Here is a 16,557-nt window from a genome sequence, read left to right on the forward strand (position 1 = left end):
ACAAGGCGCAAGCAGATGGTACGTATCACAGAGACAGTGAAGGCTACGTTTTTTAGACGATCCACCTGCTTTTGAAAGTTGCGCAGAGCAAAGTGCGTGGAAGGTCTGTGTATGTTATATATTTTCGGTTCAAGTATTAAAGCTTCCAGTTGTGAGTAAGCGCTTGTGGTGTACCCTTTCTTGTCCGTGGATATCTCTGGTCAGTCCGAGTTTATATTTGCTCTGAATACTCATGCTGCCAAACTGCGGATTGCACCCTCCATTTTTGCAAAGCAGAGACATGTGCGTGCCACCTGCAAAAACCTTCAAGGACACATGTTCTCTGAGTCGATCGTTTAAACATCGTCCACACTTTTCTGCAGCTCAATTGTATTTTATATACAACATCTGAAGAACATGGTACAAACTGCGTGGCACGGTTTATTTTTTTTGTGCAAGCGCTCTTGTTCACCTTTTCCTTTCCACAATCTCCTATCATGGGGAACAGCTTAGCCAGTTTGCAGGGAACCCTGAGCGCAACATCGATTCCGGGATGACCCCCAATCTTCATCAGATTGTGCGACACCGTATGGACATAGGGGATGACTCCGAGCCTTTTTGTTTGCCTTTTTGCCCGCGTGCTGGTAGCACTTGACCTCTGACTTGTTTAACAGTGTGCCGCCTACTGCCACAAGCAAACTGACCGGGTAACTTGAGCCAAGTAGGCGACTTATTTGGTTCGGAAACTGTTTTCCATTTTGTTGGGACATGATTTGCTCAGTGAGGAACTAAGGCAGGAATTAGCCATCGCCCTTTCCGCTAGCTTGCTTTTAGAAAAGTAAGACGGTAAGTTGGGCCAGTTGGTTAGGATCCATCGTGAACTTACTTACAGCGCAACACCAGAAAAAAAAAAAAAACACAGGACAGGGAAGGAGTAAAAGAGAAAGAAAAGATGGCGCTGGTGTTGCGCTGTAAGTAAGTTCACGATGCTTTTAGAAGAGTCAAAGGGTAGCAGGCCCTTCTTAGACCGTGGTGAAAACTCTCAGAAAACGTGGTCAACTTGATTAAAAAGAATGTTAAGATCTAAAGATTGCAAAGCATCCATGGCTGGTTGTTCATGGTTGATAGATGATGCACTTGTGCATTGTTTAAAACAATTCAATTCAACAATTCACTGAAGTGGATGACATGTTATCCTTTATGTTCAACATAACTAGAAAGTCGGTGACATATCTATAGACATTTGCTACAGGTTGTCCCATGAGCTCAGCTTGTAGCTGCCAGTCAAGTTTTGATCATGGCGTATTCGGTTGGTCACTCTGGTCCTCTGGCTCAGAGCCGCCAGATGCAGAGGCAGCTCGCAATAGGAGCGCGGGAGGCAGCATACCAACCAAATACATCGGAGATCTCAGAGCACTTAGAGCAGCTAAAAGTCCTTGATCTTGGGAAAGTAATGACGCTCTCCACCACGCGCGCATTTCCTCCTCGATTCTTCTTGCCCGCTTGCTGTACGCAAGCGCCATTTTTCGCCAACGTTCCCGTGGGCGTGCCGCAGAATTCAATGAAGGCGGGTTACTTGCAGCATTTTGCGCTTCATAATAGTGCTGAAACTTTTTCTTAAACATTGGCCCCGTATCTGCATGTTAATCTGCAACTGTCGTCAAAAGACGATAGTCTTGCATCTGGAGAGAATTAAGAAAATGTTTATTTGATGTTCTGCGCAAGAAAGTCGGTGAATGGTATTCTGGAGGCACTGCGTTAGAGTGCCTCGAGCGTGCAGCGGAGGCAAACGAGCGCATGAAGTCGCGTCACACGTGAAACATGAGAGCTCTGTGGCAGTTATTTTGGAAAACGAAGCGCGTGGCTCTGAGAGAGCTTAGAGGTGATAAGGTGTAAAACGCCAGGCGACGGGTAGGTGCCACCACCGTGTCATCTTAGCATAGCATTGGAAACACTTGCCTTTTCGTGCAAGTGTTGCAAGGTCAGCACAGTGTGAAAAGCGCTACGGTCTTTGGAATTGCTTATGTATGCCTTTTCTAGTAAAAGACACACAAACAGAATATATACGTGTTGTTATGGTGCCTCAGATATGTGCAATAATTGCTTTTTAATTGATCATCTCACAAGTATGAACGCTGAATCTTAAGCAACATTGGTGGGCGCTGCGGATGGGGTCGGCCGTTTGGGGTATTGGCTGATGCTGTTTGTAGTACCCAGCATCATCGAGGGGGGACAAACAGACAAATGTACAGACAGATGAAAATTTTTGCGTTGAAGGGCCCCAAGAAAGGCTATCGTCTTTCAAAGTGATAATAAAGCTAAGAACACTGAGGCAACAATTTAAAAAGATTAGCTTCTTCCAAAGGTCGTATAAGTGGGCCATGCTAATTAAATAAAAAGTTCTTGGGGGAGTTTTATGATGCTGATGTTTTTCTGCCGCATAATAAGATGCTGTACACTTGCATGTGATATAGTTCCACTTGTAGCATTTGCGTCTGTGTTCGGATTTTTTTTTCATGCTTGTGCACTGGTATACGACACAGGTACTTACAGCATCACATATTGCAATGACTTCGTGGATGGTGGATCGTTTAGCCATGTGTTCATCTACTCGGCGTGAAAGTAGCTTTGCGCAGTGGTCTCCGAACTGAAGAAGTCCTTTGAGCAATGTCAATATGATTAAGTGTCACCAACAGTGACTCATCTACAGCAATAACAGGAACATAAGAAAGTGATTAATTGGAACTGTGTCTTGAGGATGTTGTCAGAGAAACTAGCGATCGGGTTACCTCTGAGAAGAGAAACTGTGCACCAGGAAGGTCATCTGCGGGTCGATAGTGACCAAAATTCTTATCACGACTGACTGATCTCAGTCAGAAGTACACATGTGACACTGGTATAAAAGATAATATAGTTTTTTATTGGTGAATGGAAAACATGCAGGCGTGACCAAAACGATTGCGGCCAGGGTCTCCGAGAAAATGGCTCACTTTTCCTATCACTGTGCTACAGCTTTTTTTTTTTTCGTTGCGCCTCTGTGTTTGTTTCCTTCTTTTGATGAACCGCATCTCTTTCAGGATTTTTGTGTGTTAATACCCCCCCAAAAATAATAAACGTCCGTATGGAAATGAATGCCAATTAGTGTCATCTCTATTCATTGATTTATTTTTCTCCAGCAAACGTTCTCATTAACAAATTCTAACAGTAAAAAAAAATGCGATCGAGAAGCTGTGTCATCCCACGTAATTGTTTGCAGCAAAAGCAGACTGCAGTTGCGCATTTTTGACGGTTGCCAAGGTGCGTGCGAGATGATAAAGTGTGAGCTGAATATTTCTATTTATTTTATTTATTTATTTAGACATACTGCAGCCCGGCGTTTTGGTCCAGGCAAGAGGGGCATAGGAAACATCAAGTGATTCATAACAGCAAAAAAACAATAAAACATGTACCTATATGCTAACAGAGATTGCATGTCTGTGAAACGGAAACAAAATTTATAACACATTTGCACATTCTAATCTCCAAGTCGATAACTTTCCAGCGATATATCAAAATTGTAAGCCGAAAAAATCTCATGAGGCAGTGAATTCAATTCATCAACTGTTCTTGGAAAATAACTGTATTTGTAAGCACTACTAGTTCGTGCAAATATGGGGGCTAAGGATCGATCATGTTTACGGCGTGTGGCTGGCTGAACACAACAAGGTACATTTAAGGCAACTTTCGTTGACATAATTTGTATAAAAACGTTAAATGATTCAACTTTCTTCTTGATTCTAACAAAGGAATTCAGCATATTGATGACAACTCCAGTTCAAAGCAATGCACAAATAGCCGAGAAGAAAATCCCAGCATATCCGCGAGGTGAATGGTGACGAGTGAAGCGAAGCGTGCGGACGGACGAATGGATGCATGGACAAATGTACACACGGACAGACGAAAGCAAGGACACACGGAAGCATGGACGGACTGACGGATGCTTTGTCCCACTCATCATCATTCACTCCGTGCAAGTGCTGTGACACCATTTTTGTTGACATCCAATGCAATGCAACTGGCTACTACGACGACACGGGACATATGACCCACGGCGTAAGGAGCTTCGCCTTTAAAAAACGCGTGTGTTGATGAAAACACTATTTCAAATGCAGCATTCCGCGATGCTTTGATACGAGCAATAAGAAAGGTGCCTTACCTCGCAAATAACACTGTTCTTTGTTGGAAGTTTTTTTGGCCGATGTTGTGCAGCCACTGCTGCTTGTGAAAGTCATCGCGTTTACCTTGGGTCGTTATAAAAAGTGCCTAACCACTTTCACTGTGGTTGTTGCAGTCATAGGCACAACAGCACTGTATAGCACCCGCACAAAGCACAGAAAACAAAGTGCGCGCTACGTTTGTTACGCGGAGCATCGGCAAAAAATGGCGTGAGCGAAAAAGAAAAACACAAGCAAAGTGCAAGATCCATGCATCTCTAAGGGCAACTGTGAAGGAGACCAATCATCGTGCAGAAAAAGTGTCGGAGACCGGGAGGGGCGAGGAGGGAGTATAGTGGATGGCGGTACTTTCACAAGACCAAGGGGCTTTAAGAGCAGCGCGCCTGTAGCGCCATGGTGCAGCCAGCACGGGGAGCTGCCTAGTAAACAGTGCTGCGCTTGCGCGGCCGATCAGTCCATTGGATATCTTTGATATGTCTGAAATTTCTTATATTCTTTCTCTCTCTATGACATGTCTAAGCCTTCTGAGCTCGGCACATAAATCTGGTGGTTGTCCTCGCCCGATCTGCTATCTTCAAGGCAAATAACGAGGCTGTGTGCGAGCTGGTGACAGCGAAGTTTTCTTCGCCTTTGCTAGCCGCCTCGTTATCAACGTGGTGCATATATGGTTTCATAGATGTGAATTCGCTCCACGCGCTCGAAAACGCCACTAATAAATGCATGTGCACGAAGTATTGTGCACCTGGCGATGCCCCCTTTAGAATCCGAAATGCACTCTCACGCCCCTCACGTTGTTCACTTGCTGGCAGCCACGTCATTGGCCGGCTTGTGTCATGTAATCCGTCTTCTCGGTCAGATCATGCCACGCCCTCACTTAGAAATCGGAGCGGTTGTGAGCGCTCTTAGTCAGAGGCTCTAAAAGAACCTACCAAAAGTAGTCCGAATGCTTGAATTCTACCAACCGAAGGCGCAGCCATTCTTAAGAGCACTCCAGAGCGCTCGAAAACGGCCAACCGATTACGCCATAAGAATATTTAAAATAGAACTGAGGCCACACAGGAACCAATGCATATGTGTTAGTTGGCTTTGCGAGGTTATTTATAGCAGGTATCTGAGCTGCTTAGCACTGGCCCGATTTGACATTCTGACTAGATACATCATTAATTAATTGCATGCTGGAATTTGTGTTTATGCTTTGGGTTGCTTGCAAGGGTTTAAAATGTTGACTGGTTACCCTGTTCACTTGTTCTCTTCAATGAAAGAACTGTAATTTAAGAGTTTATTTTTGCCTGCCCACCAATGCATTATAGAAAATTGGAGAGGTTGTTGTTTTGTCCACTTCACATTTCTATCACAATGATTAGAATGCAGTTTATAGACTACAAATGGCTCTCCTATACTTTCTTTGGCTTCATTTTTGGTTTGTTTTACTCATTCTTTCGTCGTGCACATTTTCATAGGGGCACATCAAGCTCTCGGACTTTGGCCTGTGTACGGGTCTCAAGAAGTCCCACCGAACAGAATTCTATCGGGATCTGTCGCAGGCTAAGCCATCGGATTTCGGTGAGTGCAGCTGCCCGTGTGGATGTATGTGTAAACAGCTTTGCAGTAATAGCAGTTACACCACAGTGCAAGTTCCAATACTACCATAAGTTTTTGTTGAAAATTCGTAAATGGAAGAGGACAGGAGCATGGACAGTATACAAAGCCTGGTGATCTTACATAAATTATGTCCAAGCAAGGAAGGAGGGCGGTTGCCTGGGTGTCAAAGTAGCCTTTGCCCCAGCGCCAGAGTGGCTCCGGCCGCTTGCCGGCTTTGCGCGTTTCGCATGGAATGTGCGTTCACGTCCTGATCAAGTGCATTGTCGCGAGTTTCTTGTCGAGAAAAGCGTTATCGTTATTGCGTTTGCTTCCTCGTCTACAAATTTAAAGGCTACTCAGCTTTTTGACGTGAGCTTTTGCCTTTTGCTACGACTACGCAGACTTGCATAAGTTCGGCTGACTTTTGCTGTCATTGATTTCCAAGCCACAAACCTGGACATCGTGTTAGGCACGCTATTCTTGGATCAGTGCTTGAGTGCGATCTTTTTGACGCCCAGTCTTCATGTTGTCTAGTGCAGCGATTTGACACCTGCACCAATTGCGCCAAACTGCTCCAAAAAAACCAATCCTTCTACGTCCGGCTGCATATCCACTATTGTGCGCCAAAATTGTGCCAAACAAGATGAATTTGTGTTTCGAAAATGAAACTAATTGCTCGAGTTCACGGTGCCCCAGCTAGCGTGCATATGTCTTCAGTGCACACACCACGCTACATTGGTTTTGAGTACACGTCAATTGAGGAGAACGTGTGCGCTTGCACAGGGTTGATTGGACTATCATTCTTTACCGTAAGTTGCCAGGGAAGCGAATGTGCGCACCATTTTGCAAAGACTGCGTGTGCAAGACAAGAGGAATAGGTAGCTGTGCCATTTTGAGAATCGAGTCGTGCAACTGGTATGGGAATTCTAATTCACTTGAATGTTTAAAGTTCAATGTTTGTGGACTCGAAGTGCTCTAGCTCAAAGTTGCCGACCAACTTCTCAGAGCTCCTCGTTTAAGCCCTGAATTTCCCCGCGCAATGTCGTAGGCATTGGCGACAGCCTGTTGCTCGAGTGTTTTATATGCGCACCTTTGTTTTCATTGATGACACAAGTCATTGTTTCAGAATAGGAGAGTGATTTCCATGGATCCATCTCTTTCAGAGTGCAGCGCTTTCTTGTTTTGTTGACTTGGCTCCAAACCCCACCAATGAGTCCGCTATCCACGGTGGTTACGCTGTTAGCACGTTACAGATATCCTGCGGGTTCGCAGTGTTGCTTGCTGCCCCAGTTAGCTTGCCCTAGATAATGTGAGATCGTATGCAAAAAGAGACGGCACTTCTGAGCTCAACAATGGCATCATGCTACAAACCAAGTTTGGTTCCGCAGTCGGGAGAACTGTAGTGAATAGCTTGCAAGTCGGCCTGCTGGTGAAAAAGGTGAAAGCATGCATCACAAGGTTTTTACATTTGCTGAACACCGTTGACGGTGGAATTGAGGATGCACGCGCAATAACTGCACTTTACGACGACATAACTATTTTCTGAACAAAAAGTTGCAGTTTCATTTCAAGAGTGAAGCAATGAAAGTGATAGCAACAAGTTGTATTATTATATGATGTGAGGCTGGCAGATAACTCTTTTGCATGCGATTTCACGCAACTCTACAAAACGCTGGTGTAAGAGAATGCGGCCACTTCAGGCACACTTTTGCGCCGTCCCGTCGCATTATGTGAGACGCCCGCTGACAGCTGCCGAGATAGCGAGATAACTCTCAAATCAGGAACAGCCACGCTCATAAAATCAAAGGTCACAATTGCTGCTCTAAAATACCCAGTCTTCCTCACGTTTTTGTCACGATTGTTGCGTTTATTCTCTGCTTGAGCATTCGGTCGGTCTAACCTGGGGTTGAATCATATCGCATGCACCTTAGAACGACGAAGATGGACCAGCTTGTTTGATCTCTGCTTCAGCCACGTCTGTCGCCCCCACTTGCAAGGTGTTACCCGCGGGTTGCTATAGTCATGGTCACCGGCAGAGTTCACGGTAGCCGTCACCAGCATCAAGCGGTGGTCACCGGCAGTGTTAGTCGAGTATAAGTATACTTCTACCTGACTAGACGAGTTTCTGTGGTTGCTGTTCACTGCCTTTCCCTGCTGCTTCACATCCACACATGGTTCTCTTTAGCGGGAGATGGTGTATTCTTCTTCAGCTCTGCTCCTCGCAGTCGCAGCTAGCCGCCGCAATATTGCTTCGTGTGTGCGATTTGTGCTAACTTCGTATTCTGTAGCATGATGCCCGTTGTTGGGCATTGATAGGACCACGTAGAAATTTGTTACTGAACACAGTTCGAAACAAATCTGGGACATGTAGCAGTCCCGACAGAAATGGCACAGGACTTGGGACGCGAAATGAAAAGTCTGGACAGTCCTGCAAAATTCAGGACAGTTGGTAACCCTAGCTGTGAGTAGTACGAGCTCTACATGCAGGTTACTCCATGCATTGCTGCTTAGTTGCGATTTATTTAGCTGTTTTAGTTGTCGCTAATTCAAACTTACGGCTTGGCAATGAGCCTTGAGGGGCTCTAAAAGCATTTTTTCTGCTCCCAAAACGCCTTCGGTTTCCTCTAATTCTCTTTTTTATGCTCCAAAGTCCACTTTTGGCTGCTCTGGAAGCACTAAAATGCACTTTTAGCTGCTTCAAAAGCCTTTTTTTCTGCTCCAGAGCTTGTTTTTAGCTGCTCTGAAAACCTGCTCTGAAATGGCTTGAGCTAATCACATGATTGCTAGTACAAACTTCCCACAACATCACGTCAAATTGTAGGCTGGGCCTAATCAGCGTTGGTTGTCTTTCTGTGGCAGTCACTAGCAATCTAAGTTTGATTTTTTGTATAGAACCAATAGAACTCTTTGCGGTGGCTCTACTTGAAGGAAGGAGGACATGGGTGGCACTTCTAACACTCGAACGGTGGTTCGCGATTCAATTGCAGTGTCTTTGGATATGAATTGCGAGCCTGTGAAAAGAACACCGTTCAGTGCACGAAATTGCGGTCATGATAGTGGGCATAATTTATGTGGCCTGAAACGTAATTGTCGAATCTCCGTGATGGCACTTATTTTTTATGGCATTTTTTTTGGCATTCATTCTGTCGGCAACGCAAGTCTTCCAACGTTAATTTTTGGAAATTTGAATGCTTGTCAACACACGCATCGCATGCATCAGTTTTCAGACACATTCTCAGACTGCACGCAGCTCAACACACTTTGCGATGGTGTAGCCTACAAAAAAAGTTCTGGCTGTAGCGCGGACATTCGTGACTTCGGCAACTTACGTTATCAGTGGTCTATGCTGTAGTTGGAATTAAAATGTTTGGAAATTTTATCCAGCATGAAGGGGCTCCCCAAACTTGGCGCCAGATTCCCTAAAAAAAAAGTGCACCTATTATGCTAATAAATATGGTATTAGAGCGCTCTAGGCAGTCACCATTTATTTGGGTTCCCACACTCTCACTTTTGGCATGTAACATTCCAGATTTTCTTGTTTTCTTTTTAATTTCCGTCCCTGTTGAGACACTACAGTCTAAAAAAAAAAAAAAAAGACTATTTGGGCAGTGTTTCTGCTGCATAAAAATAATCATCATCTACTTCGAGTACTTTCCTCGCATTATCACCATGGTTCTGATAGTTGGTGGCCACGAACGTGCATGCGTTATCAGTGTGACATGGAATTGCAGACAAGAAAGTGGGCGGCACCGGGTTTTCAAGAAAGGAAACTCTAGCAAGTCAGATTACTATTATTGTTGTGTAGCAGAACTATAGTTGAATTCTGCTATAATCCATTCGGCTACAATGAAATTTTCTCACAACGCCACAACGAATGATTTTCAATGCCCCGCCAGCTGCCCATGCAAAACAAGGTTATGGCTCATCACAACGAATACTTTTCCTGGATATTTCTGCTTTAACGAAGTTTTCGCGAGTATTACCCCATAATAAAGAGGAGCTTGCCTCAATTTTCGCGAAATTTCGATACTAACTCACCCATTTCTCGACGTCTCGTGTCGTCCAGAGCACAAGGCCATATCGCAACAACCATGTTTTTATCGGATACACACTTTCTGGCACCACACGCACATCCTGCTGAATTTATCGTCATTGAGATGCTCGGCGACAGCTTGCCCACGCACCATGATGCTGCTGGTGGATATGATCCAAGTACGTGCGGGCTGCAGCAGAATCGCAATCTCCAAGAAACCTCGCCATATATTTATGTCGCGCTCAACACTAAACTACCACTTGTCGTCATTAGCCCTGCAATCGTGAACGACAACCACGCCGCCTGAAGGCATACGCACGAGCAGCGCGCACCTAGTTCCAGTGTAACTGCATCCTGCCGCAACTGCTGCGAACACAAATGCAGTCGTGCCGAACGCGAGCATGGGCGACAACGAAAGTACGTCTGCAGTCAATGCGCACCGACTCAACTCTATATTTCTCGCCGTAACAATGCGAACAAAGATAGCAACGACACAATTCTCAAGTCATGTGCATGGCCAGCGCATCGTGCACAGATGGAAAACGGAACTAGTGTTTGCCGTAACTGCTGTTCAGGAAACTGTGCATGGTCGCTATCGTCTTGTTCATCGATAGCAAATACGATCTCAAGGCGCACAGTTAACACAGCCGTAGATTAAAGGCAATAAGTCCATGAAATGACATGAAGCGTTATGGCTTTCTTGTCGTTTACTTATGACTACAGTAGTGCGGAGCTTCGTCACTTTTAGTTGGAGTTATCAGTAGGCCTCTAGCTAAGCTTTGGCACGCTCGTTCACGGCAATGTGCACTTGGCACCTCGTCTGTGTATAATATTTTCTTTTGTACAACCCACCCCTGCATATAAGCGACACCCCAGGCCGCAAACCGCGGGAGGAAGAAAAAAACTGCCCGTATATTGACAAAAGGCTGTCTTCTTTGCATTGCCGTAAAGCTGTGCGTTAAAGCCAACTTGAGCTCCAAATTTCTAGTATAAGTCGCACCCCGATTTCAGCTCCAAATTTCCGATATATTTTGATCATATTATACGCGAGAAAATACATTCGTTCAGCGTTCGGCCAGGTACGTCTTGAGTTGGCGAGAGTTCAATGTATGTGCTTGCAGGGACCAAAAGACGAGTCATAATCATCAAATCTTTCCAAATTTTGTGGTCTATAGATGAAATTATGCTACAACGAAATTCCGCGACAACGAATTTTTTGTCCATTTCGTTGTAGCAGGATTTGCTTGTACTCTCCAAACACTTCATTTTTTTTCTTGTGTAAGGCAAGCAGGAGCATTTTGGGTGTTGTTCAACTTCACAACAATACTCCTTACCTGGCTTGCTTTTATTCCCTTTCTCAAGAACTACGTGCTTGTCATTTTCTTATCAAGACTGCTCTGTCTCACTGATAGCTGCACCATTAGGACCAAGGACTATCGGCCGCACGGTGATAACTAGAGGCCCGATTTTCAGGCACTAAAAAAGCATGTTTTAAGTGCCAAAGACAGACAGGTAAAACACCATTTTGGGCCCTCAAAATAATAATTATAGCACAATAAATTTCTACGAAAATTGAAATATTCCAAAATAACGATGTCAGTGACTTGTATCTACAGCAAGAAGCAAAAAAAAAGATATTATTTAAGATAGTAGAAATGTACCAACGATTGAACTAGGCATGCATTTCCCGCGCGATTTGCAGTATGTGGTCTCTCGTTTTGTTATCTAGCATTGTGCGTCAAGTGTCCACCATTCAATCAACACTCTCCTGCGTCTCTTTCATTTCGTTGGGGCTGGAAAGGTCAGCGCAGGAGCAAATTACCTGACCTCCGACACTCCAGAAGACAGTGATGCTAGGTCTAACTGCGTAGCACAAATTTCTCCCCTATCAGTGAACACTTTAAAGGGCCCCTGAATAGGCTTGGGCATTTTGAGCTGACAAGCGTAAGGGTGCACTGGGCTCTTCGAATCATTCTTGTTAAGATTTGCAAAATGACATGTTGCAGAAAAACACTCAATTTCTAATAAATGCCACTTGCCCTTCTCGCCGGCATGCGCTCCAAGATCTAGGGAGTGACGTACAGCAAGGAATGGTCCTGTTTTTACATCGCCCCTTTACGGTGACATTTGTGGGCTGACGTTGCATACTGTACGCTGTTCATCAGAGCTTCATTAAATGATAGCTATATCTAGAAAAACAAATGAAAAATGTTCCGTCTCCTGATTATATCCTGCATTTTAAACGGTACCTCATTAAGAGCGTTAAACGTGACATTACTCTACTTGGCATGTGCAATTTGTGTGTTCTGTTGGTATAGCATGAATGAGGAGTACTTTGGTTTGAACTAGCTGCTACATATAATTTTGAAAGGGAAGCGCAAAGACAAAGAGAAAAGAAAGACAGCGCTCTTTGTCTCTTTCTTTCTTTTTCCTGTGTCTTTGCACTGCACTTTCAAAATCAGTGTAATGATTGAAAGCTGAGAAAAATAATAAAGCAAGTAATAGGAATCTCAGCTTGTTATCATTTTTATTTTTGTTTTCAATAGCCTCAAGATGCTATTCACTAATCGATCCTCGTTTCGCGTCCGCCTCGGTGCACCAGTCACTATAGAATGCTCCCCTGCTGACCCCAATGTTGCGGGTTCGATTCCGGCCTAGGTGGAGGTGAAAAAGCAGATGCCCATGTTCTGCGCGATGTCGGTGCACGTTAAAGAACACCAAATGGTCAAAATTTGCGGAGACCTCCCCTATGGCATGCTTCATATACATATCCTGTTTTTTTTTTACGTAAAAACACACATACTACAACTGCTACTACTACTATATACTACTAATATTATACTAGTACTACTACTACAACTACTACTACTACTACCACATTTTGCTTGCGTTCGTCTTCTCGTCGTTGCTGTATCGTGGCTTCGCCAACCCTGACAACGCTTAGCTTGTATTTGGTTTGTCGTATCGGGGTCGCAATACATGATTCTTGCCAGCCTCTCCTAAAGTACACGCACTGACTGATCCATCCCTCAGAAACTGGTAATACACTGCTATAGGATGGAAAGGTGGGCTAGTTGGTAATTCATGATGGTTCAGTGAACTGGGAGCGCTTGGGTAAACACAGACACAAAGCAAAGAAGAGGCACACAGCACGAGCGCTCAACTAACAACTGGTTTATTCTCGAGTTTGAAGGACATATGACATATGTGCGCATGTCAACAGGAATAAGATGATAGTGTGAGCAGCAAGCGTGGCGTTCATTCGAAGCACTTGTCTACGAATTATCAATACAGTTAAACTCATAGTCAAGTAGTGATAATGAAGGATGGCTAATACAATGATTCTTATTTCTAGAAATGTGATATGCTTCCGAAATTTCACGCGTGGTTTGAAGCGGATACCGGAAAAGTACACTTGTTTTTTCAAACAACGGTTGACACTTGCAGGAATTGCAATGAGAAGCTAAAATGGAAAAAGGACTATTTTTCAAGGAACTCAATTGCTCCCTGAGGCGTATATCCAAACATTGCCCGGTCTGGCCGATGTACATGCGACCGCACATTAGCAGTATGCTATACACCACTCCTAAAAAACACTTAACAAATTGTTTTGCATGTTTCTGCAAACATCCTCTGCTTTTTGACGTGCCCTGCGCCCTCCTATGCACCATGGCGCGTATATGGCCCAATTTATTGGGTGCAGAGAAAACAACGCGCACACCAAACCTGTTTCCCACACTTTTCAGTCCATGCGCCAATTTATGAATGTAAGGCATGACGGCCACGCGTTTGTTTCCTTTATTGCATTCTGCAGAAACACACGCACTCCTCCAATCGCTCGCAGCATGTCAGCTTTGTCTTTGTTGAACCTTATAGTGTTCGGAAATATCAATCTTGCATTTTTACATGAATAACCGTTTCATACCACGCTCGAAAACAAAATTTGGGCTTGAATAGTGCTCATGTAGGCGCTTATTTGAAAAATAGGCGTTTATAGGTACTATAAGAACACTTTAAAAGCCCACCTTAACCTCTAATTCATGCTCATATACCAAAACTGCTCGATAGAAACACAAGGAACAAAATAGGTATTTGCCTATAATACGGTCTCTAGTGATAGCACAAGGAAGGCACGTGAGATGAATTTAGCATTGCCATTTTTTTGGCGCATCGGTGAATGGAACCGGAAAACATATTGAGTGCTTGTAAACATGAATTTCCTTTTGGACTGTGAGTGGCAGTAGAGCCTTATCTGCACAAAACGGCACAGCATCTAAAGAAGATAGTTAATCGTGTGGACATCGAAGTAGTGTTCTCCGTGCCGGAAATGCTTGACACATTATGTCGCTTGATGGACCCACACCGCAGGCCACCATCACAACTCCTTTGTGGATTGTGTTTCACGAACACAAGTTAAATGTTAGAAACAAAAATAATTACGGCCATTCATCTGTACATTGTTTTTAATGCAGTTGCACACGAATGCACGATTTTCGCACTGTACTAGTGAAGCATAAAGATAAAGACATCGAAGAGATAATGAAAACCCAAGCTGTCTCTTGCAATAGTGGCACATGTGTGAGTGCACCATCAATTGACCTTTTAGATCGGGAGAGGGCTTTTCCGGTTCGCTAGAGAGTGGACAGGTGGCACCACTGTGCTCAGATAAATAGTTTTGTTTTCTGGAAATGAAGTTGTTGAAGTTAGAACATCGTGTTGTCGTCTCTTTTATGTCCCTGTTTGCTACCACTTAATGTGTTTTTGAATTTGATTACTGATCTATAAATTGATTACTGTTGTGTGACAAAGACTCCACAAATGCACCTTCTTTCTTCCCCCTTTTCTTTTTTTCTTTTTAACGACGCCACCACTCTTGGCGGCAAGAGCACTATTTTGCCGCATTGCGGCCACCTTCGGTGCACTGGCTGCTGACAGCATTAAACTGACATTGGCAAGACAGCGAGATCGTAGCAATGGAAGGCTCATTGCAGGAGAGGCTTTTATGTCAGTGTGATGCGTGTGCGATAGATACCCAAAGATGTTGTCCGGAAAGCAATGTAATTAGGCAGTAACTGCCTTAAATTTCCGCCGCCTTACGGGCACTGCCATTAGCAATAGAAAAATACTGTGTGGTGACGCCAGGGTAGAGTTAATAAAAGTGCATGGCCTTTTTTTGTTTGCCATTGCATGGAAAAACACTTCAGCTAATTCGCATGATTCTGCACTATCATCAAATGATTTAGAAGCTATAACAGGGAATATATGCTGACTTCACTGACAGAGTTGTACGGCTGATGGACGACTTGTCACGCCTTCATAAACGGGTGCACACGGGCATTTTCTTGGGATTCGTTAGCGAAAACCTGTGGAGCTGTCCTGACTGTTATTTCTTTGTTAGTCTCTTCTAATATGTGCTGTTTTTACCTTTTACACATGGTAAACATTAAATGCTGCATCGTCAAGCTGAGCGTCCATAGCTAGTTGCGTGCAGTGCATTGCCTACTAAGCTTACTCCATCTGCACCGCTTGCTGTAAATACGCGTGCATTCGCCCTTGTGCAGTGACATTTTTTTTTTTTCGTGATCGCTTGACAGCAGACCGTGCAAAGGTGCTAGGAGTATTTTGTTGGGCCAGTGCGGTGGCGGCGGGTTGTCTTAATTTGTTTCCATGAGCGATGTACACTTTATAGACCTTTTTCATGCAATACTGGGACGGTTCAGGGGCACCTGGAGCACTATAGTAAAAGTGTGTACGTTGCGCAAGCCGGCTGGTCGGTTGTTCTGCTGCTCGTTGCGTCGTAGCAGCACCAAACAACAAAAAGAATGTATGTTATTGACAATCATTTAATCCTGAATACGACACATGTCCAAACATGCCTGCATGTATCACTACGCATGGAATGTGAAGGGAGTAATGCATTTCAGTCAGTGTAGAACTGAACGAGCAGATGTATGTTGGATGGAGTGGTTAAGCACGGCATGCGAGTCATTGATCGCTCATACATGTAGTCTCAATGTAATATCGTGATCTATGTGAGGCGGGAAACCAAATTCATATTTGTTCAACAATTACCTGTTCACATGCAGGTATGGCATAGCAGCTTGCGATCGGACTGTTAACACCAAGTGGGAAAGAAGTGTTGCATTAAACCTGTTTCATGACCTCTGAGATGGCAGGCACGCAGCGTGTTCTCTGGTTGTCCCAATCGCCGCGCTCCCTATCAAAATGAATGAGTATCGTCTCGCGTGCTCGGCTACCGTGAGAGAGTGCAGATTCTGGCGGTGGCGGACACTGCGGCAGACAGCAGAGCGCATCGGATTCCAATGTGCGCAAGTGTTGTTTTTTTTCCCCAGCTACGAGCAAGAATCAATGCCAAAATATTCTGGCTGAACTGATGGAAGGTATTTTTTTTTGTTACTACATTCATTTTGGTCCCATTTATGAAGAAAAACATGGAAACTAGCATTTTCCTGATAGGTAATTCTAAGGAGGTATCAATTCATTACGGTTCATTTTGGCTCGGTTCTAAATACCTCGATTTGAGAAATATAGCGGCATTTTAGCATTCCTTCTTTCTGGAGACTTGTATAAAGGAAAACTGGGCTAATTATTGTCATTGAATCGTATTGCTCTCCTATCCTGTCTCATAATTTAACTGTTATATCACGTACAGATATTTATGAGGTGGTCAACCAAACCGTAGTTAGGCTCTAGATAACTGAGTGCCCTGTTCATGTCATTGAAGTAAGG

At 44.2% G+C, this 16,557-nt stretch overlaps 1 protein-coding gene across 6 annotated transcripts in view; it reads left to right on the forward strand.

Annotated features, from left to right (window-relative positions):
• Window positions 1-16,557, forward strand: part of trc (Serine/threonine-protein kinase tricornered) — a 212,279-nt gene that overhangs the window by 140,514 nt on the left and 55,208 nt on the right. For all 6 annotated transcript variants that reach the window (XM_075886289.1, XM_075886290.1, XM_037420293.2 and 3 more), the window contains one exon: window positions 5,654-5,756. In XM_075886289.1, the coding sequence (XP_075742404.1) occupies window positions 5,654-5,756 (103 nt within the window). The remainder of the gene's footprint in view (window positions 1-5,653; window positions 5,757-16,557) is intronic.

This window comes from Rhipicephalus microplus, chromosome 2, assembly GCF_043290135.1.
Source record: "Rhipicephalus microplus isolate Deutch F79 chromosome 2, USDA_Rmic, whole genome shotgun sequence".
NCBI lineage: Eukaryota > Metazoa > Arthropoda > Arachnida > Ixodida > Ixodidae > Rhipicephalus > Rhipicephalus microplus.